Raw genomic sequence first — 24,520 nt, 5'->3', positions numbered from 1 at the left:
CACCAATAGTAAAATAGCTGATAACCTTACTGTGTTGCCTTGGGCGAATAATGGCTGTAAATTAGTTTGCTTCAAATAATTTTATAGTTTTTAAATTGCAATGTAATTTCATATGTGACTGACTCCAATAACTCAAAATTACACACAAAAAAATGAGCTAATGTTTTGACTGTGTTAAAAGACTTTTCGCATCTGCTGGCAGTCGGCCATTTGCCTCAAGTGTCCCCTTTGGCACTAACAGCTCGTGTCTAGAAACACTGCTATTGCAAAACGACTAAGATCCATTAATCTGTCAGTACAGATGCCAAAAATTTTATTATTTTACACATTTTTATCACGAACGAGCTCCTACACGCCAACCTGTGTTTATTCTCTTTCTCTCCTTCTCTCTCTCTCTCCCTCTCTCTCACCAACCTCTGCTGTTCTGCTCCTAAAATCATATTCAGATTTCCTCTTATAGTTCAAATGATATCAATGTCATCAGAACTTAATAAACACTATTAAACACTATTCAAAGTTTTGTGCTTGATGGCAGTTTGGTGTTTTAACCTTAGCTTAAAGAAAGAGAGAAAGGAAAAGCATGTGAAAAGCAGTGCAGCACATAGTAAATTACATAATAGTCCAGTGATAAAATCTTACTTTGGGCCACTATATATTTTAAGTACCAGCCATTTTTACATGGGTGAAGTTGACAGGCTACACAGCATTGCATGTACTAGTTGTAAGTCATTCGCACCTTGTGTAAGGCTGAGAAAAATAAACTTTCAAAGACTTCAACACCATGACCAAAAAGAAGTGAGTAACCCAAATCCATTACACGTCTGAAAGTCATTTAGATGCTGGGCGGTTGCTTTGTGTTGTGCATCAAGAGGTCCCCCTTCTGGCTAAAATACCGTGCAGTCTCACAATTAGGGAAGTCTATTCAAATCTGCTTCAGACAGTCACTAGGCAGTCCCGAAACTTAAGGATCTATGCCGTGTTGCCATTAGACTATCTCTCCCTGAGCAGCATGGCAGACTCTCTGCGCAGCCTGTGCCATAGCCCTTCCAAGACCTCTTCACAAACAATCAAGGACAGAGGCAAATGGGCAAGCAAGAGTGAGTTCATTCTCTCTGTGGCTGGTGCTATTATTGGACTTGGAAATGTGTGGAGATTTCCATATCTTGCTACAAGAATGGTGGTGGTGAGTGTAACTTTTTGTTATTCTGACATGACAGTATTTCTTTACAACCCCTTACTAAATCAAAGAGTGGTTTCGTGTAGCATGCTGCCTTCAAACTTTTTAAACTATTTTTATTGCAGTAGAGGCAAAGTAGGAAAGTGTTGGTATTGTAGGTTTTATATCTGAATCATTGTACTGATAGAAACATATCTTATTCCTGTTAAGTTGCCCTGTTGAATTTTTTCTGTTAAATATCAAAAGACTGATGATGTATACAATTAAATAACAGTGGACTGAGAGACAGTACATCTAACAAAACACAGACTTTATACTTATGTTTGTGATAAGCTGCAGACTTCATTATGCTTTGTTTATGCAAGCTTTTTTCTGGGTGCTATAAAACTCCTCTACCCCCCTGTGCCCCCTCCTTGCTTCACATCTGATGACTAAGGAACTGACAGGTTACAAAAGGCTATGACAATAACGTAATACCCATGTTTATGCAAGAAGGAGCGTCACATTGTTTACGGAATTCCTCACACTTACAAATCCCCATCGTCCTGAGTGGTCACATTGCTCAAATTTCAGCAGCTTTACAAATTAAAATGCATCTAAACAAGTGAAGGTAATAGCTTTGTTTAAGTAAGTATAGATTAAATCACAAACATCACTGTAAAATGATACCAATTTCAGTTTGTTTCTTTCATAAGAAGTTAAGTCCATAGCAAATCATGCAAAACCTAGAAATATAGAAATATACCAACAGCATTATATTGATTGACAAAGTTTATTCTTGTGGGATCTGGCAGTTCCAAGTAAATCTGTGATTATCAAACTCTCTGAAACACACTTATTGTAGCAAAACCATCCAAGGAAGATTAATTTAAGGAGTGTATTGTAACTAAGGGTATTTCTTCAAATCACTTGAGTAATAACATTGAAAAAAAATATTATTTCTACCCTGCTTCAGCCATTTAACTATTGGACTTTTCACAAATTTTGACTTCACATATCCTAAAACAACACATTCCTAAATTAGCTGATTTCAGGTTAAATGTTTAGAATTATCAGAATGATTAAATGGTTCTAACTGGGTTGAAATAACATTCCTTTTCACAAAGGCAAGTAGAAGTTTTCTAAAATAATCGCCTTACTTGGAAAATGCATTCTCAAAAAGTACTTTTTCTAAGCTTCTAAAATTTGAGAGCTGACTAGCCATCACAGGATAGGAAGAAAACAAACATGATCATCATTTGTTGAATTTATAGATGCATTTGCATTGATGCACACTATATAAAGTAGAAAAGCAAATGCTTAACATCTGGTCTGTATGTTGTGGAAAGTTCAATGACTCACAAGTTAGTATTTGTTGGGTTTTTGCTCTCTGTTCTTCCTATCCTGGGTTACTGCAGTAAAGAATGCCACCAGAGCCACAATGGGCTTTATGTCCTACGCTATAGCCAGACACAAGGGGAGCTCCAAATGTTTGACTTCACTTTCAGGGAACTCTTGTATCGTCCATCTCCTTAAATAGTCTTATCCAAAACACTGTCTGTCAAATTCAGCTAATTGGGGCAATGTTGGCCTAGAAGTATACGCGTGCCCGTTATACAGAGGTTATAGTCCTCGTCGCTGCAGTCAACAACCATTTGCTGCATGTCCTCCACCGCTCTTTACCCCCGCTCTTTACCCCCCACATTTCCTGTCTCTCTTCAGCTGTCCTATCAAAAGAGCACCATTACATGTTGATGCAAGGAACCAGTATCCCTTTGCCAGTTTCTTTCCCTCTTTCACATTCTTATTCAACATGTTTTTGTCTTGAAGTTGCCAACTAGCATCAATACATTTAGGGGCGGAGCTTTATACAGGAATGCCAGAGGGTTGTATTTGTTTGGTGCTGGAGTCAAAACATCGACAATCATTCTCCAGAATCAACAGCCACACATTTAATTAACATTTTGACTCAAAGCCACCAACTACTGCAATAGTGGCATTTTTAAATACTCAGTTTCTCCAAAATAGTCATAATCCTGACGAGATCTAACTCTGTTAAGAGTGGTCATTTACTATACATTATATGTCTCTTGTACTGAATGAGACTCATTTGTGAACTATAACTTTTGAGCTTAACATATATTTAAGACTTCCTTAAGGCCCATATTTTTAATAAAGATATTTAAGGTTTTATTTTTCAGTTGTTTGCTTCTCTTGTTTTGTGTTATTGTATTTTTTTATTGTTGATATAAAAGCTAACAAGGTAGCTTTGGTTATCTTTTTCCAATCTCACCTTAATTCATGCAGTTAAGGTGAGATTAGGGTCAAAGTGAAATAACTGTGGAACAATTTATTTTGGGCCCTCCTTCTTGCCCCAAACAGAAGTGCACACCTGTGCACACATACATGCATAGCCACATACAACCACTCCAAACAATCTAAAAGCAGACCATTTATGTCACCCAGTAGAGAATCAGTCCAACTCTCATCCAAACCAGCCAATGACCAGAGCCACAGACAGCAGACATAGACACATTTATCTACACCAAAATAACAGCCTAAATACACAATGAAAGCCTAGCTTTAGACAAAAGTTGACTTTATGTTGATAAGAATAAAACACACGGCCAGCAGAAAAGAAAAGAAGCTATATGCCTACACATTATTAATGACAGCCCTAGATACAGTCACATGAAGACAACTTAAATCAGACACATAGTAGGTGTGTGTTTACCAACATATGAAAAATCGCAGCTAGCTGCAACTCTATATTTCTGTAAATTTAAACACCATTCCTCATCCCTTCATAAAAAAGAGAAACCTGTACTCATCAAGCGGCAACCTCTGGTCTCAAACTATGAAGCCCATGAGGAAATGTTGTAAACTGCAATACATCAAGAATCCACTTGAGGCTGGCTGCAGAAACACCAGAAACCACATAGACACCAATTAAAAAAAGACGCTCTTTGCAGCATTAATAAACATGTTTACAGCCTGGTTCAAAAAACGGCTTGGCTCTACGTAGCTAATTTCTCTATTGGCACACATTGAACTGGGGGTGAATTTTTTTCTAACTTGATGGCTCAGAAGATATTAAGATTACAAGTTAATGCCCAAATAAGGACATTATTGACGTGACTCCCGGTCGGAACGCATAGCTGTTGGCTAGGGGGCTCAAACTCCTCCCCTTTACATCACACTATGCCTGGTTGAGTTCTGCATTTCCAATATGGCTGCCTCCATCAATTTGCTTCAAAACAGCGTTCAGGAACAGATGGGTGACGTCACGGATACTACGTCCATATTTTATACAGTCTATGGTACTCACCAATAAGAAGTTTGTCCTTCAGGGCTTCCACTGTTTGTGAAAATTCTGTTCAAGTCCAAATTTCTGGTTCTGCTTTCCTCTATTGAGAGTTATTTCAATCCACAGAGTCTCTTCCACCCATGCTGCTTCTTAAGTATATTTTTATCAGTTTGAGCCCTACATTCAATCCGGTTGTTGCTTCTCCTTCCTCTTTTAGCACTACTTTTATGTTTTTGCGTACTAAAAATGATGCATATAATGGGTTGTTTGACTAAAGCAGAAAAATTTGATCACACAAGTTACCACGTGACATGGAGTCATAAAGTTATTGGATATACAAATGAGCAAGTCTTTCCTTTGTAACTTTTGAGAAGAAAACAACCAGACTAGGTAGGTGATAACTATAAATAGTATTATATATCCCAATTATATTGGGATCAAAATATAGTTTAGTAACACTTGAATAAGCACATCTAAGAACAAAAGTTTAGACTGATTCAATACAGTGAAAATACATGCTCTCATGAAGGTTAGCATAGCTTATACTGACAGTGTAGTTCCATCTTACTGTTGGTAGACTGCCTCTCTCTGGATGTTAAATAACAATGGCAGATATGACTTTTCCTCATGAGCCCCCCTAAGTGAGTGGGCCCAAGTGGCACCACAAATATTTATCCCAATGCTTCACACTCCTGTGGCTTTGTAAGCTCCTCTTTAATGCATTGCCAAAGCTGTATAGGATGTCCAAGAGTGGGCTCTAAATATAATAACTGCCCTCAGCAGAGGTCATGAACTATTTTTATGTTATCACAATCACATATGGCTTTTGGATCTGGTTTCAGTAAGAATGTATTCATGGGTTTGTAGTATTGCAATAAATACATTCTCATAGTTACTTTAAGCTGCAAGGCTCAATTTATGTCATGTTAACTCAACACCTACTGACAACAGTTGGTGTGAGGATGCTACTACTGCACAAAAGATTAGCAAGCCAAAAGTGAAGACAAACAGATACAAAGTTGTATAACTTTACAGTAGTTTTATCCATTGTTTATTTGTTATATATTTCATGAAACCATAACATGGCTTTATTTGATTGGAGCATCCTGATCTCCCAACTGTGTGTGTGAAGTGGGCAGGGCTTACAAAACGTATAGATATTCCTTTAAGTTTCACTTTCATTTAGTTAAACGTCAGGACTGGTACGCCTTGTCGGTGAGTAGTTGAATAGTCAGTGAATATGTTCCAGACAATAATTAATGTTAACTTATAGTTGTTAATTTCGAGTTGTGTTTGTGCTTTTGTTGCAGGTTTACAACCTAACTAACTAACTAACTAACTAACTAACTAACTAACTATCTAACTATCTAACTAATTAGCTATTTATTAAGAGTCTTATAACTTCTAGCCACCGAGTGACGGTTGGCACGTGTGCGTTATTGTGTGAAATAAACGGAAAAAGAAGGAGACTCGAGTTGTCCGCCGTATCATTTCTGACAACCCTTCCAGAGGGGAGTTTATTAACCTACAGCAGGTAGATTAGTAAAATCTGGACAAAAGTGGTGGAAAAGCAAGTTCTACATCATGCAGCTGCTAAATGCAAGAGCTTCAAAAGCTTTATCATATGACACTTCAAGTTTATACTGATGCCAAGTTTTGCAACAACAAGCACTCAAAAAGCACAGGAGATCAATCTACTACCCCTTTTTGGATTAACATATGGACCCAAGATACAATAACGTATAAGAGAACAAAGTTTAGATTTTTGCGTGTTACAGGCTCTGAGCATAAATCCCCCAAACCCCAAAAATCAATTATTACTAAGCAAAGTTACTCCTTCGATGAACTTGTGATGTAATGATTATGTACAATAGCTTTATGTGGTTGTGATGCACTGGGCAGGCTCTATTTAATGCTATATTTAGGCTAAATACACAATGAAAGCAAAACAGCAGTAAAACCACAAAAATAATTATCAGCCACCCAACCCAACTAGCCCAGACCTTCAAACTGCAATTTTATGCTTTATGGTAAGCAACTGTCAGAACTGAGCGTGTCACTCTGCATAGTGCTGATCCTACTCTGTAGGGCTGCCCAGAGTGCTCTTCTCTGCCCAGTCCCAACCAACAGTAGTTAAAAGCTATGCTTAATTTAAAGACACTTCTCCAAAGTGTTAGTACAACTGCTCCACAATATCAGTTCCACGTGAAATTTTGTTTATTAATGCTGCAAAGATCGTCTTTTTCCCATTCATGTCTATGTAGTTTCTGGTGTTTCTGCAGCCAGCCTCAAGCGGATTCTTGATGTATTGCAGTTTATATCACTTCTGCATGGGCTTCATAGTATGAGACTGGAGGTTGCTGCTTGATCTTAACACACAAATCCTCATCCTAATTTCCCTACACCTTTTATTTCCACCCTCTTGATAGTAGCCTATAACAAGGTTTTTGCCAATTTATTGTAAAAATTTATATTTTTGAAAAATGGTCAATTAAAGAAAAAAAAACAAAAAAAAACTTTGGTGTAGATATTAGAGAGTCCATGTCAAGTAATACAATATTATCAGTTTACAACTACATGCTGCTGATAACATTATAACTACATTTTGAGATCAATGATGAACCTGTTACAGTGACCAGGGTTCCATTTTTTTCTTGTAAAGAGTAGAGGACTGAAAAGATCTCTTTACATGGTCCCATGACTAAAGAGATTGGTTGAGGGAAGGTTTTAAGACGAGTTGAGCAGAAAAAAGTACAGAATGAAACATTTTAATCTCTTTGAAACAATGTCTGCAAAGCGCCCGGACCTACTACTGAAAAAAATGTGACTTAAAATGTTATAAATGACAATACGGTAAGAAACTTCTGAGAAGCTGTTTTCAGTCTGAGAAGTAATTTGTGTCAGAGTGGAAAAACCCATGAAAACTTCTGGCCGAATAATTGACAGTGACACCAAAAGGAGTCAAGGGAACCTGGTGTAAAAAAAAAACCGACGGGCATTAAGAAGGGATTTGCCAATTTGTATAATATATTAATGAATCAGAGCTTGGATGGGCAATTTATGAAAAGACCCTGACAAGATTAACTTGACAAAATGCCAGTGGGTTGCAAAGATTATCCCAACAACAGTAGAATAGATCAGAAGCATGAATTTATTGATGAAGGTTGAAATATCGGCTTGTTTAGAAGGTTTTCCCACCATGTAATGAGAAGGTTTTTTATCACAGGGGGAACTGCCAGACACATCTGCCAGAGCTCTAATCTCCCAAGGTGTTCAAAGATATAAAGACTGGTGATTTAGGAAGTTTTATCATGTCGGTTTGATTAATATAAAATGAAGACTTATCAGGAACGTTCTTGTTTTGAGGCTAAAAACTGTTTTACATCACTGACGGACATAATATGCAACAATCTGGAACTAAGGTTAGGGGTCCAATCACATTCTCTACAGTTATTTCCTTTTAATCTCACCTCCACATTTTTCTCAGCCCCTGCTCACTTCTTCCAATCCTCCCTCATCTCTCATATGCGATATGCTTAGCCTGTCCGCTATACAATCCCCCGACTTTCCCTCCTTTACATCAGACGACCCCACCCAGCTGCACACCTGTTCCCACTCCTTCTCAGCCCTGAAGTCACACATGCTTTCCCACCCATCTCTTCACATGCACATGTATTCACGCTTTGCCTCCACTCAGCATACCATAGCATTTATTTAGATCGTTGCCAAATGTTTAATTGTTTTTGGCATCTCAGAAAAATCAAGTTGAGCTCTTCACAAGTAGCTTCTTACCTGCTCCTGAATGTATATATTTGAAAATTTCCATCAGGCTAATCAGATGCATACAGGAATACCACCAATGGGCTAAACATTAAAGGGATAACTTATTTTTTTATCTCTCTTTTCAACTTGTTACAAAAGTAACTTTAATGTACCTAATTTGTAACACTATTACACAAAATTAAAGAGAAGATTTTTTTCATTCATCACATTCTTGTGTCGACAGTCTATGGTACACACAGTGTTACATTAGGTTTAACAACAGGAGTGGAAGAAGTTTGTAATTACATAAGTGTTCTTTGTTGAAGTAATGTGGTGATAGACATTTTTGTATAAATACATCATATTAAAAAGACACTCCAACAAATGGGTCATGACAGAGTGCCAGGAATGAGCTACTCTCAGTTCAACTGCCAACAAAATCACTCATCACCTTTAATCCGAACTTTTCCTCTGTTGGCTTTTTTAAGACAGTCAAGCAACCACTTTTGGAAATGAATTACCCAGTGTATATTTTAGCAGTGTGAGTTTATATTGTTACACACTTGGACACAAAAAGTGGTTCTGAATGTGTGAGGAAAAAAACTCTGTCCTCTTTCTTGACACCCTCAAAGTAGAGGTGTCAGCTTCTTTCTGTGCTTAAGTGAGTCATAAAAATTCTTCTCTTCAGTCTCAGCAACTTTTTAAAGTTGGATTCTGTATTTTGCAATCGCCAAACAGTCCTCTTTTATATACATTTTTATATAAATATATCAAAAAACAGTCATTCCATAATGATAAACCAAACTTAGTGTCTTCTTATGATTGCAATTTTTTTTTTTCTGTGTCAAAATATTAGTTGTCCACTAAGCCATCCAATGGTGCCTGTGGGCTTATCAGAGGCTCTTTCTCCCTGTTATTTCAATTGTTTACACTGGCACAAAGTTTGTTATTTTAACCAATATTTTTATTTATTTTTTGGCAGTGGGGGCACTATGATTAGACCCGCTTCAGTTGCAGGTTTTATACTAATTTCTTTACTTACGCAGTTGTGTTCAAAAACAAAAAGTTAACTGGGTTTTCTAACCAACATCAATTTGTGAATCTTAACATTTATAACTGCTGCTTCGATAAAATGCAGTGTTTTGCTTTGTGGGACTTTTGAATGGTAAGTGTTGTGAACACATGTTTTTCATTACTTGTGTTGTGTACACACTTGCAATGAAAAAAAAAAACAAGGAATTAAAAAATTCAGAGCAATGGTTGTGTTTTTCTTTGCCTGTATTGTATTCTTTGCATGTTGAAAATGCTTTACTTGCACTTGCAGGTGCATTCCTCATTCCTTATATCCTGTTCCTTATCACCTGTGGCATTCCACTGTTCATACTGGAGACAGCACTTGGACAGTTCACCAGTCAGGGAGGAATCATGTGCTGGAGGAAGATCTGCCCCTTGTTTGAAGGTGAGGTATACCTGCTAGAATGTACAGGTTGGACTTCAGCAAATTAAGAAAATAATGCTACAGCAGTGTAATTCTTGTGTTTTCCTCAATTTCCAGGCCTGGGATATGCAAGCCAAATCATTATTTTCTATGGCTCTGTCAGCTACATGGTGATTTTAGCCTGGGCATTTTTCTACTTTTTTTCTTCATTCTCTGGCAGCCTGCCATGGACCCATTGTAATAATACATGGAATACAAGTAAATTTCCTTTTATCTCCCTCTCAACTATACACAACTAATAACTGATTGTCTGAATTATATGTTGATTGTGTAACACAATTTTAGTTATATCATTAGTTTTAATTCATTTTGATTGATTGTATTGATTTTTGTCATAGTACTGTGTCTGATAACTGAACCCTTACTGTATTTCTATTACAATTAGTACTGATTGAATATGCATCAACTGAGCAGCCATTGTCAGTTTTAACTGTGTTTGGCAATACTTTGATATATCACAGATTCCTGTGTGATACTGAACAACTATAATGCCACTGCCAATTGGACCTTGCCTGTAAACGTATCATCGTCTGTCACAGAGTTTTGGCGGTAAGTTTTTACCTACTTGATTTAGAGTTATTCAACGCATAAAAACACATGTTCTATGTAGTTTGATATGAATTCTATGATCCAAAATTTAAAATGTGTAAACACCAGCTTTGTGTTGTGATGTAAACAGAAAAGCTCAGTTTATCTAAAGTAATACATAAAAGGCCAGTTCATACGCATAAATCGCACGTGTTGCCTAGCAATGGTTGGGTGTGTACCAACTTTGCTGACATGTCTGTTAATTTTGTAGTACGTGTACGGACAGGATGGTGTTCACATTTACTGGTTTTATAATAAAGTTTTATAACCTTGTGTAACCCGTAACACTAACTTATATTAACGGTCTAGTCAGCCAAGATACCAGAAAAACGAAGAAAAAAAGGTGTGAGGAGAGTGCATTTCAAAATCATATTAACGGCTCTTACAAAATTACCCCTCATCATTTTGTCTGTCGAGAAATTGGTATGACCTGATGTGCACTACAGCAGGAAGCATAAATCAGACATACCCTTCAACTTAATGGCACACAGGTATTTACAATTGTTTCTCTTTTCCTTGATTGTTTAGATTCTCTATGAGCATTTTATTTACTTATTTTTTAGGATTCAGTCAGACTCAATCAAAGTTAAATACAATGTAAAAGTTGTAAAACAGATTTTTTGTAAAGACATACACTCAAAGTCTCAGTGAGACTGAGAACAGTGTAAGTTTGAATTTGAAAGCAAGAAGAGAGGGTGTAATATTTTGGAAGGATTTGCTTACTTCAGATTACTTCAAAAATTTAAGGCGGCCATCAAGTGAAGATGGTACTCATCAGTGGAAATGAGCTGCAAATGCAAACCGATTCATCTTTAAAAGCACATGTAAAAGTCAAAAGCAAAAGCAAGAGTGGAAAAACACTGCAAATGAAAAAACGTGCTGCAAAAAGTAGAAATAACTGCATTGACACTAAACGCACTCCAAATACACAAATGGTGCAAAGCAAAAGACGCACAAAATCATAATACATCTGCAAAAGAAAAAGAGTGCTTCAAATTGAGGCTAGAGGCGCTAGATTACACAGACTGGGCAGAGAAGAAGACCAGACACTGAAGTTATAAAAGATAAGGAAAAGCAGCTTAGTTCGATATCAGGGAGTAACGTTAAATTACTTTAGCCAGGAGAATTTGAAGTGGATTTTATTACCGGTTGAATAGGAGTGAGAGAGATGACTTGCATAATTTTTCCCTCATCTCGGGAGACCTGAGTTACATGTTGCTGCCTGGGATGTTTTAGGCTAACGGCTAACAGGACTTAGTACAAAACAAGCCTGAATTCTCAGAGTCTCATACATGGGTGAATTGTATTTCTAATTGAGCGGCTAGCTTGGGCCTGTGGCTGGAAGAAGCTCATCACTCATCAGTGCAGTGGGATTCTTGTTGGGTTTGCCCCAAGCATTCCAGGCTGTTTTCACTGAACTCTCCACACAAATCTTGAGAGATGGGGGCATCATTGTACCTGACATCCCCCCTTCCCTCTTCCATCCATAAATAGGTTTTATCACAGTATGCTTAAGACCATGGTTGACAGACACACTCCACTTGTGGTGTTTTGTGTTAAGGTTCATTAACGCAGAAATGCAGTGACTTCTTCTTTTCTATCCAGTCAACATTAAAGCGGCACCACCCAGCACTCCCACAGGCCTGGAGTAGTTTGTTTTCAATTTGAAGTGCCTTTTTCTATAACAGATGTTTTAGGTGTTTTTTGCTTTGCATCATTTGGGTATTTGTAGTGCTTATGCTGTTTATGCTTTTTGTAGCATATTTCTCTATTTGCAGTGCATTTCCACTGTTGCGTTTGCTTTGGACTTTAACATATTTTTCCAAGATGCATTTGCAATTTTTTTCTCCTGATGAAAATCATTCCGGACGTTGCAGATCTTCTGCCTTTGTCAGTCACCGTAAATTTTGAGGTCTGTGTATTTTCACAAAAAAAGGTGTGTTTGTTGTGGGTCAAACAAGTACTGAGGGCACTTTACTACCATATAAGTAGGAGATATATAACTAAAATCAATGAAATGATCCATCAATATTATTCAAAGCTTGATCCAAAAAGGCAACTGGACTAGATCGAAATTCTAGTGGATGTTTCACCTCTCCTCCGAAAGGCTTCTTCAGTTCTGACAAACACCAGCTACTGGTGGACAGAGCAACCATTTGAGATTGTTAAGTTAGGAACACCAACCTGTGTACTGCCTGGATTGACTACAAGAAAGCTTATGAGTCAATGTCATACACATACACGAATGGTGGAATGTTCTGTATAGGCCTAAACCCCCTCAGTCAGATCGTCACGAAGAGTGGCTTTGGATACTGGTTCTGGAAGCAACCATCAGCCACCTCCGCTTCACGGATAACAGCAAGCTGTATGACAGGAATGAGTGAGACATCGACTCACTGATCCACATCACCAGGTTCTACAGCAATGACATCGGCATGTCATTCAGACTGGAAAAATGTGATTGGATGGTAGCAGGAGAGGCAAGGTGGTCACAAGTGGGGTTGGACTACCACAGGGCAACATAGCAGATGTGCTGCAAGATCTGGGCCATCAACACCTATGCCCTGCTAGTAATCAGATAACCCACTGGTATAATAACCTGGCCAAAGGAGGAGATGTATGCCACTGATATCAAGACAAGGACGCTCATCACAATGCATGGAGGGTTTCACCCCAAGTCCAGCACCCTGAGTGCTGGACTTGGGGAGTGGAAGGAGGGAGGCCGAGGACTAGTGAGTGTCAAGCCATTATCCAGGATGAAAACACAAAGATCCAAGAGTACATCAGGAAGATGACCCCCAGAGATGACCTGCTAAGAGAGTACCTCAGGCAGCAGAAATCCAGTGAAGAGGAGAGGAAAGAGGAAGAGGGACCATAATGAAAGGACAAGCTCCTGCATGGCATGTCCTACCAACAGACAGAGTAAGTGGCTGATATCGAGAAAACATATCAGTTGCTGGAAAAGGCTGGACTGTTAGACAGCACGAAGGCACTGATCATGTACAGGAGCGGGCCCAAAGCACAAGATCAATAGAGGTCTACCATACAAGACAGGACCCCAGGTGCAGGCTGTGCAAAGATAACCCAGAGACAGTACAGCATATCACTGTGTGAGATGCAGGCAGGTAAGGCCTACATAGACCACCATAGTGGCTGGCATAGCGCACTGAAACATCTCTACCAGGCTTGGGCTTGAAGTCAAAATGGACAACACCTCCAAAGGTTGTGGAGAATGACCGAGTCAAGATCCTGTGGTACTTCCAGATCCAGACCGATAAGCTGGTGGTGGCTATTCAACCAGACATGTTGGTGGTGAACAAATAGCAGAAGAAGGTGGTGGTGATAGATGTTGCAATCCCAAGCGACAGCAACATGAAGAAAAAGGAACATGAAAAGCTGGAGATATACAAAGTGCAGAGGGGCGAGCTAGTGAGGATCTGGAGAGGGAAGGAAACAGTGGTGCCGGTAGTACTCAGAGCACTTGGGGCAGTGAACCTCCAAACTGGGAGGGTGACTCTGGCACATTCCAGGAGCAACATCTGAGATATCTGTCCAGAAGAGTGCAATCCTCGGAACACCTAAGACAGTCAGCAGGACCCTCAAGCTCCCAAGCCTCTGTAGGGGACCCAAGCTTGAAAGAGACAAGTGTATGTGTTTTGTTAAGGCAGGACAGTTTTACAAACGCAAACCTTAAGAATAGTTTTCATCTTTGCAAAGTGTTATAACCAGCCAGAATAATTGGAAACACCTGTTAGCTGGAGATGAGAGCAGCCTGAATACTAGAGCATGTAATATCATGACAAGTATGCTCAGCTTCGCATTTATTAGACCTATCATTATAGACTGATTGACTTGTCAATCAAAGATGTTAGTAATAACTCTAAAATGTTATGTCTGCATTCCATTTAACTGTGGCTGTGCCAGGGCTCTTAAGTAAGTTTTGCAAGCTGGTGTATCTGGACATTTAAATGCAATCCTTCTAAGGTATATCTTTAATTATCCTATATATTAATTGAAACAATTATTTTGTTCAGTTTACCCCATAAATATATATATTTTTTCATTTTTTGCTCTTGAAGGTGAAAGCATGATACAGGTGTCGTTACAAGAGGATAAAATATAGAACTGTAGGACATTTGGTAATATAGTATTTTTCTTGTTTTTCTGATCACTCAAAGTGCTTTTACAACTTTTGTCATTCACCCATTCACAACATATTGATATACTAGTGGAAGAAGTTGGTATTGTTGGGGACCATCAGAATTAATTAATTCCATTCATATTACTATATCACCTGAGGCAATTTGGGGTTTAGTGTCAAACCGTCAACCTTCTGACTGAGAGACGACTGACCTTACCACTAAGCCACAGTAATTTAAAGGATGTTAAGTAGTATTTGACAGGACAGGTTTGGCACTTTTGTACTTAGCACCTAATCTTAGTGACAAACTAAGATATATTTTTCCTCAAAAATTTACATCTTTTTCCTTCCAGACGAAGGGTGCTGAATATCTCACCCGGCATTGAAACTTTGGGGAACATACAGTGGGACCTTTCTTTGTGCCTCCTTCTGGCCTGGGTCATCTGCTACTTCTGTGTCTGGAAAGGTGTGAGATCGTCAGGAAAGGTGAGACTAAAGACCAGATCCTGAATTAAAAAAAGACATTTCCTTTTGCCATTCAACTTTTTTTTAATTTATAGTATATTTTTCTATGAAAACTCAGAAAACACTTTTCAACACACTGAAAGGTTTCCTCTCACACAGTACATAACATCTGAAGTGTTTTCTTTACTTTAACCCTCCATAGATCCAGTAAAAGTGTTGTAAAAGCTGCAATTATGCCATGGTTTCATAATATGACTCATGTGATTTCTAGAATAATTACATGATAACTGACAGCAGAGGCAGGTGTTAAACCTTTTAATAGCATTAACAACCCCTGATTTTCTCAAACGTGTTGATACAGCCAATTGTTTTGTTGCATCACCGGCTGTGATAGCAAGCAATTCCGTCTTTTAAAATATGCAAACCAGTGATTTTTTTTCTCCTGACAACCATTTTACAACCAGTGCCTGTGTTGAGTAAACACATTTATTAATAAGAGCATGTTATGGCTATTAGCAATCTGAAACCGTTTCACACCCTGGTCCGAAACTGTTTTTCTGGCTCTGCCTGTGCCCAGTGAGAAGGGCAGAGTGCCAGCGGTTATGAAAAAAATAATGCCATGGCCAAATTAAGCAAGCATATGCAGGTTCATTTGGCCCAAGAGGTCCTTTTTCCTGCCAAAGCACCAGTCCACAGGCATGTGTACACATGCTCTGCCTAATCACACCAAAGTACTTGTCTGACATTACTTAAGGAGGAAAAAGGTGTGCAAGTGTTATTCAAATTTAATACAGCAGTTATCAAACACATGCATAAAGCTATTCAAAACAGACTGATCAGAAAAACACGGTGCATAGATTATGTCTGTTCCTCTCCCCTCTGACATCTTCAGTAGTAAATAAATAAATGGAAATTGTGTCCTGACTAGATGGTATCTTGAACCTGTGGTTACTGAATACCTACTTCCACACGTGATTCACTTTCACATACTAAACACTTACAAGCCCAAGGTGTTAAAACAGAATAGTGATGGATTTTTTTCGTGATTGAGTGAAAGCTGGCCAAAAGCCAAATCTGTCATTCGTGTGAGGTTTTAATGATGAGCCAGACTTACGTGAGGTCTGCTTTTGTGAGAAAGTGAGCTTGAAAGTCTGACTGGCGGACTATGTGACAGAGCTGTTTGAACTAGAGCCGGCCATCTGTCATCCATGGTTACCTAATGTGAATCACTCCCAACTGCTGTAATTTTCCCTAGATGCCTTGAGCTTGACTTAAACAAGTAGATCTTCTTATCTGATGAGGTGTTTGATAAGTTTATTGGCACTGAACATCTTAAGTAACTTGATATATTTAATCGCACTACTTTGTAGGAAGCAACTGAGTCCTGTCACACAAAAGGTGATATGTTTTTACAACTTATACAGCTGCATAAAAGGGAAGTAGAAAAGTCACTGGACTGGCAACACTGCTGTGTGGTGTAATGTTGGGTTGTATAATAAATTAATACAGAAAAATATGGAAAAAATGAATATTTACACATACAAAACTATTTCAAACACTAATGAGGCACTTTCAAATATGTGCTTGTGTGTAACCTTTTCTGTTTTCTTTTTAGTGTTTTACATTTGGTGGTTGTTTTAATACTGTCTGTGGATTGCACTTTGTGCTCACCTGTAGAAAGTGCTATAAATATGGAGAACTATATTAATATTAGTACTGACATGCATTGTAGTACACTACTCTTTGAATTGAAACAGAGGCATTTTCTTTTGAAATCTAGGCTACTTACTTCACCGCCACTTTCCCCTTTGTGATGCTGGTGGTGCTGCTTTTTCGAGGATTGACCCTTCCAGGAGCTATGCGTGGCATCAAGTTCTACTTGTACCCCAATCCTGCTAGGCTGACTGACCCCCAGGTAACACCTTGAGTGCAATAACTATTTTATAGCAAAAGTAGGATTGTTGTTAATGAAATGATGTATCTGGTTTATAGGTTTGGATGGATGCTGGAACACAAATATTTTATTCGTATGCCATATGTTTGGGATGTCTCACAACGCTTGGGAGCTACAACAAGTACAACAACAACTGTTACAGGTGACTACTTGTTGGACAGCAGCAGTATAAGTGAAATTTGATTGGGGGGAACAATGTGGGTGGGGACTAGAAGATTAATAGCAGGTGCTAATGGTTATTTTTTAGAAAAAAACAATTAACTTTACTACAGTAAAAAGGGGTTTTACTGTTTCTGAGCATATAGAAAAGCAGTTTACTGAGTTAGGGCATTTGACAGTGTACAGTAAGTGCTTGCCATTAAAGAGTCCACTCATCAAACTGATGTCCACATAAAGCGATAAACTGTGAAAACTACCAGGACAAACATGACAACATTAGACTTTTAACTCAGGAGAAGGAAAATAAACATAGTTTTACCTTTTCAAATTAAGTTGAACAACTCTTATGATGATCGCGTTCGCCTGGATGACCAACAAAATAGACACAAGAAAAGTTAGGATTTTACAGTTGTCACCTCTTCCTGCCAGTCTCTCTCTCTCTCCTGACACTTCACCTCGCAACGTGCCGAAGTCACATGACATTCACTAAAACTTTATTCATCAGAGCGAACGCAACTATGGTAAAATAATCAATTTAGCTTTGTGAATAGGCGAAACAAATGTAAACTAGACAACACTTTCATGAAAAACGAATGAGCATGGACAAAAAGCATTAAATACAGACAGAAATACCACGCCAACCACAAACAAGTACCATCCAAGTCAAAGTCGCACCCAACTGCTTTTGTGGATTTAAAATGTAATGTGAACAGAACGACAGTGGCTGACGTTAGCTGTGGCTTATATTAGCTAGAGAAACACAAAAGTCACTGGAAGTACTGTAGCCTTATTCTGCTCAAGTCTCCAACTTACTGTACAAATGTCAGCCGGTCACGTTAATTCCATAACACTCAGTTCTCTTCGTCACTGGCACTCTCTTCCTGTCAAAAATAATCCTCAGTGTTTGAAATCAAAAGGTCATCAATCAGGCCCAAATTGAAATTGTTGGAATTAGCCATGCAGAGGGAACTTTTTTTTCCTCAGAAATAACAAATGTAAATTGTTTCAAAATGAGGTAATTCATTTCAACGAATTGGAAAGCTTCAATTAGTTTTATTTCCCTGAATAGGTTATTGTGTAGCTGCTGAACTAATAATTGAGAGTAGCCTAATACATTTAAATTAGCTTGCGCATGATAATAGACTAAGAACCAACACATGAGCAACAAAATTCCGCTTTTGCTTATTTCTTAATATACCCATTGACACGTTTTTTTTCTATCTATTCTTTAACTCAGTTTTCAAAGAAGAAGTTCAGTTCTAAGAAAGAAGTAATGCAACTTTACATTTTCCTGAATTTGCAGAGACTCCTTCTATCTTTGCCTGTTGAACAGTGGCACAAGCTTCATGTCTGGCTTTGCCATTTTCTCAGTCCTGGGATACATGTCACAAACTCAGGGTGTTGACATTTCCTCAGTTGCCGAATCAGGTAAGGCAATGAAAAAGATGAAACAGAAACTATAACATTTGAATTCTTACTTGTATCTGTTATGACTAGGGATGCATCGATCCGATCCTGGTATCGGATATCGGCTAGATCGGACTAAAAAAGCTAGATCGGATATCGGTGACAAGGGGCCGATATATAGTGCCGATCCATATGGCAGATCTATTCATCTCAGTTCTATGCTTTTCTGTGTTGAAAATAGCCATGTGCGTCTCCTAAGTCCTCACCACCGGTGGAGCATAATGGAGGATAACTGCAGAGGCTCTGCAGTTTAGGTGCATGCTTCTTTTGCGAACAACTCTGTCAGAAATATGCAACATGTGCAGCGGTAATGTTTCGATGGATGGCAGTCGTGCTGAAAAATATAATAGAAGCCCAAAGGAAGAAGTTTACGTCAGCTGTAGCCTACTGCAAAGAAGCAAGAAACCCTCTATTGATGGATTCAAAGTGTGAAAAAACGGACAGGTTATTGGATTTAATTGTTCCGGATCCTTGAAATTAAGGGATTGAAGCCTCTGGTTTAGCACTTGGAACCCAGGTACAGTTTACCATCAAGTCAGAAAAGCCTGAAGTGGCCAAAACATGATTCTATCCTCACATTAAGGAATATTGTTAAATCAATACCAAGATCGGATCGGCTAGAATCGGTATAGGCTGATACCAAAGCCCAGGTATCGATATCGGTATCGGGACCTAAAAAGTAGGATCGGTCTATCCCTAGTTATGACTGTATGAAAACTATTTTGTTTTTTTTAATTAATATTCATTTTGCCAATGCAGGACATAAGATTATTTTCCTCAATTTCTTCTACATGTTGTTAAAGGGTACAAGAAGGAAAGGGGAGGAATAAATATCTGAAGTGATCATGAAACATTACCACAAGAAACAGTCAAGTTGTAATTTGATGATGGTATCAACATTTTACTTTAGATTACCTTGTGTTTTTATTTCACAATCTCAGTTTAACAAGTAAGTTTAACTTTCTTCAGTGTCATGGACAAGGTGTTAATTAAATGTTCCTCCCCTTACTCACTGTTGGTTTCAATCTGCAGGTCCTGGCCTTGTATTTATTGTCTACCCTCAAGCTGTGACCCTCCTGCCATGGCCTCAAGTGTGGTCTGTGTGCTTCTTCGCCATGATTATCTTGTTAGGGATAGATGGTCAGGTCAGTTGCAGTTTCATTTATGTCTCCTAAAAAATATTGTGCAACCCCCCCCCCCCCATCCCTTTTCTTAACTTCTTTTTTTTTAACTTCTGAACAGACTTTTAAAACTGTTCTATCATTTTGCAGTTTGCTGGGCTTGAGAGCATCATGACATCCCTTACGGATGTCTACCCGGCCCAGATTCGACAGGGATATCGCAGAGAGGTCCTTCTGTTTCTGATCTGTGCTATGTGCTATTTAATTGGCCTGTTATTAGTTTCAGAGGTAAGCTTTTCTTACTAGTACTAGTACTTGCGTTAGTGGTCACATAAAAGCATATCATGTGAGAAATATCTGCAGTCAAATAAATAAATGCCCAGTCCACTGCATTCAGACAAAGAATGATTTTCATTCAATTCAATTTTTAGGCGGGCGCATACATTCTGCAGATCTTTGACCACTATGTGTGTAGTGGTCCCACTCTTCTTTTGATGGCAGTCTTGCAGTCAGTGATTATTGGATGGATTTATGGTAAGATACTTTTTTCAGCCATTAAGCCTGTTTTAGGGGTTTTAATATACACTACTTTGATAACCTATTAAACTAAGCCACTAAGCTGTCATGCTTATAAATAATAAGTTGGTTTGATATTAAAGTTTGTTTTCTAGTTACTGCCAAAACGGTGAAATGTAGTCATTATCAGTTATTAACAAAGTTTACTTTGGTTATAGAAAGTATAATGTGAACAGAGCTTATGTAATGTTGTATGTTTTTGTCTCTGTTCTAGGGGCTGAGCGCTTCTATGACAACATCAAGGACATGATTGGGTACAAGCCTCTGTCGCTGATCAAGTATTGTTGGATGTATGGCACCCCTGCTATTTGCTCTGTAAGTTATTAGACTAGAAACAAATGATATGTAAATGAATGAGCATCTCTTTTTGTGTTGCTATATTAAGGTTTTTTCTTATTCCCCTAAAAGGGCACCCTTGTGTTTTTGCTGCTGAGATACACCCCCCTGAGGTTTAACAACTCCTATGTGTATCCCTGGTGGGCATACTGCATCGGCTGGTTTCTGGCCATGTCATCTCTTATTATGATTCCACTGACCATGGTCTGCAAACTGGCCAAAGGAAAGGGGACTCTCTGGGAGGTGAATGCTAACTATTGGTTGGTTTTGAGGAGCATTATAAGTTTGAAAACCTTTACTGTTGTACTGTTATACTGCAAGTAATATCCCTAAAAAGAGTATTACCTTTTCCTACAGCGTATTAAGGAAAGCTCCAAAGCCGCAGATGACCTTCCAGTGATGGCAAAGGAAATGGCAAGCTTCAGTGTCCCACTACGTGTACATGATGATGGTAAAAATGGAAATATGTAATGAATGGTCTGGTCACACTTACAAGAGATCTTATTCTTATTTAGACTTTTACCTAGTTAAACAAAGGATAGGCTATATATACTTTATCTAACTTTATTTTTCACTCTCTCTCTCTCTGTGTGTGTATGTGTGTGTGTGTGTGTGTGTGTGTGTGTGTGTGTGTGTGTGTGTGTGTGTGTGTGTGTGTGTGTGTCTGTCTGTCTGCCTGTCTGTGTGTGTCTGTGTGTATGTGTGTGAGTGTGAGTGTGTCTGTGAGTGTGAGTGTGTAATGTGTGTAATGTGTGTGTATAATTTACACAATATTTTCAAAAAAATATGTGGGTAAAGCCGTTTATTATACATGGTGGTAGTATTCATTTACAGGAATGTGTTTTAAGGTGAGGTGACCTATCTGAATATAGGACATTGAATGTGTAATATATAGGGGTGCACCGGTTGCATTTTTTCAAGCTGAACATGTTACAAGTCCTTGGGGGTAAAAAAAAAGTTTGAACATTTTGTCAAATGCAGCTGTTAAATTGGCAGCAGTGTGGGACTGTCTCTGACATTTGTGTAGAAGAATTTGGTAATTGGAAAGTCTTTGCCCACCACTGAGCAGTCAGGCTCAGCATTGACATAACCTACTTGGCATTGAGTATCTGTGTTAAGGTGTTCTATTACATTTCTGAAGCCATTATTGTCGGCTACGGAAAACGGCATGTAACTGGCTACACAGAGAAGTCCAGCAGAGCACAGATCAAGGCAAAATTACCCTCAAAGTGTCAACTGGCTGGCTGGTCAATCGGTGCACCTCTACTAATACTGTTTTTTGTTTATCATTAAGTTCTTTATATGAGATTTTTTATATTTATATCGGAGCACACAATTACATACAGTATGTCAGGATATAAAGGAGTAATGGCATTCTGAGTTAACAGAAGTCACATTCCCTCAATGTGTGTTACTGCCCAAGCTTTTCTGTTCTTTTGCCTATTTACACCTGAAATCAACATGTGGTTCAAATGGAGGAGAACAAGTTGGTGGCCTTAAAAACAGGTGTAAAATACACTCATGACGCATTTCGTATTAAGTGAGATCCAATCACTCTTTTTCCACAGTCCTCTAGCAGTATCTATGCAGATGTGTCCTGGGCCACACTGTAGGTTGGGATGGCTAGGGTCAGAGATTTAATCCATAAGCAGTTCAATTTTTTTTTAAACTTGATCCATGATAACTTTATCATATTTTATAATCATGTAGTACAGTAGGGAGACAACTTATTATTTTGTTGTCTAGTATTTCCCTGTTAACAGGGACTTGGGTCTGAGTTGTAGTTTTCAATTCAAGTTGTCGAATAGCAACAGTGTGCCATTACTCTCTCAAGGTTCACTTTAGCGTCTGCTCGAGATGCAGAGGCAAAAAACCTAACCAAACAAGTGCATGTTAGACAGAAAGTTATTGCACATTACCAGAATGCAATGTGTGTGTCTCTTTATGTTTCAGTTTTTTTTATTACAAACACCCATGTTGATATTTCTGTCTACAGGCAGGGCATTACTACATTTCCACATTGCAAAGATAGTAACTGTTTATACAACATTTTGTTAAGTAAAAAATGCTAATACTTTGAAATATACAAACAGAAATGTAAACATTACTATGGAATAACAAGCCTGGTGCTGAGGTTATTCCAGCTGCTAACTTTGAGCATATTTCCAAAAATGTTTAACTTTTTTATCCCTCACACTTACGTGTGATTTGTTAATATTTTTTCTAAAAATAGCTAAAATTCATGGAACATGGAAGATATTTCTTGACTTTGGGAACAGTATTCTGGAAACACTTGCACTGAACTATCTTTTGTAAGCTACACATACAACCTGAGTCACATAGACTTTTGGACAAAACTGTTTACTTTCTATGACAGCAAAACATTTGTGTCTGTGACCACAGTAACCTCCAGTTAAAGTTCTCATTGACACAGACCCATAGCTGTGACCTTTGACCTCTGTGACCTCTGAAACTCTCTTCCCCTTTGTTCCTTTTTGTTTCATGTTAGCCTGACTGAAAAGACATGAGCAGCAGTTAATACTGTTATTATGACAGACTTTACATTATGCTATTCACTTCTGCACATGTCTGGACATTACCCAGCAGGGCTGCACGTGAGAACACAAATGTTATAACCTGTTGAATCATACATTGAATGCACTTGGATCTGCTCGCTCACTGGTATCAAAATGCATGTGATGTATGATTGAATCCGATCTTGTTTGTCCAAGCATTGCCTGGGGTTCAAGTATGAAACAGCTCATGTCAGTCACATGGACCTATCAGTGAAAATCTCTGATGGCTTCACACAGCATTCTTGAGAAGTGCGTGTCAGTCACATAACTTCCTAATTTTCATTTTCACGTGCATGTTTAGACTACAGCAGTCACCCCTCCAGCAAACCGCCTTGTTGTAGTGTCAAAAACATCAAACAGGAGTCTCGTCTGGTTTTAATATAAGCTGGGCGTGGTTCCTGGCAAATAAAGACCTGTAGTTGTAATACTAACAATATCACACCTTTTAACACAATTTTAAATGCTATATCAGGGGAGTAAGTCATACACTATCTGAAATGTACATTTATTGAGTAGCTACTAAATCAAAGTGTGGCAGCTGTTGTGCATTGCTCAGGCATGCTGTGTGAACTAAGGCTGAAGGTTTGAAAACAGTGTCATTACAGTGTCAGGTGTTAAAAAGGTGTTTGGTTTCTTATAATTTTCCAAGTGTGACCTCAAACCAAAACTAACCAAAACTAGCAAATCACTGTATGGTGCAATTTTTTTGTTATGCAGCTCATTTGATTACCTACACTTTTTATCTGATTGGCATTGACTTTGTAGAACAGAGGAATGGTAATGCAACTATATTTCCAGTGTTTTTACATATAGAGTGTATATTTTACTTAAAAAAACAAACATATTTCATAAAAAATAGAAGCGGGCACTTTCTCGCCAAATAGATATACCTCCTCAGGCTGGTCATAACAGTGTTAATCTAAACCAGCTCCTTGAATTTTAAGTATAAATCCAACAGTGCCTTCAACACTTCCTTTACTTTTTTAAATACATGGTTCTTCCTTGGATTAGTTTTTGATGTTTTTTCATATATAGATACACATATAACTTTGTATTTATATATGACTTATTTGTGAATGAGTTTGAGTAGTTGAATAAAAGACCTCTCTGGGGAACTCTGACTTGCTCATTTTGCTATGTGTTATTCATTTGCATTGAATGTCTGAAAAAAATGAACACAGCTTAATCCCACTGACATCTAACAACACTGACACAACACAACTGTCCACAGCAGCTGTTTAAACATAGTGAAAAGTACCTGCTACAGATGTAACTTGCTTTTAATATATATATAATGTCATGTCCTTGTTTTTCCTACCTTGGTTCCTCCCTGTGTTTTTTCTGTATTAGTTATCCTTTGTCTCCCTTGTGTGTTTAGTGATCCATGTCTCTCATTGTACTTTCTTGTGTTTCT

The 24,520-nt window shown here is 38.3% G+C and overlaps 1 protein-coding gene across 1 annotated transcript; it reads left to right on the top strand.

The window, feature by feature from the left end:
- The first annotated feature begins 9,554 nt into the window (after positions 1-9,554).
- Positions 9,555-24,227, top strand: LOC117804604 (sodium- and chloride-dependent GABA transporter 2-like). The gene is made up of 14 exons (XM_034672941.1): positions 9,555-9,684; positions 9,781-9,921; positions 10,185-10,272; positions 14,806-14,938; positions 16,698-16,832; positions 16,910-17,013; positions 18,334-18,458; positions 19,530-19,642; positions 19,769-19,906; positions 20,050-20,152; positions 20,409-20,509; positions 20,603-20,773; positions 20,888-20,981; positions 21,240-24,227. The coding sequence occupies exons 1-14, from the start codon at positions 9,651-9,653 to the stop codon at positions 21,242-21,244; spliced, it is 1,485 nt and encodes a 494-aa protein (XP_034528832.1). The 5' UTR covers positions 9,555-9,650; the 3' UTR covers positions 21,245-24,227.
- The last annotated feature ends 293 nt before the right edge of the window (positions 24,228-24,520 follow it).

The sequence above is a fragment of the Notolabrus celidotus genome, chromosome 1 (assembly GCF_009762535.1).
Source record: "Notolabrus celidotus isolate fNotCel1 chromosome 1, fNotCel1.pri, whole genome shotgun sequence".
Classification (NCBI taxonomy): domain Eukaryota; kingdom Metazoa; phylum Chordata; class Actinopteri; order Labriformes; family Labridae; genus Notolabrus; species Notolabrus celidotus.
The sequence above is the reverse complement of the archived record's forward strand: the minus strand, read 5'-3'. Positions and strand labels throughout refer to the sequence as shown.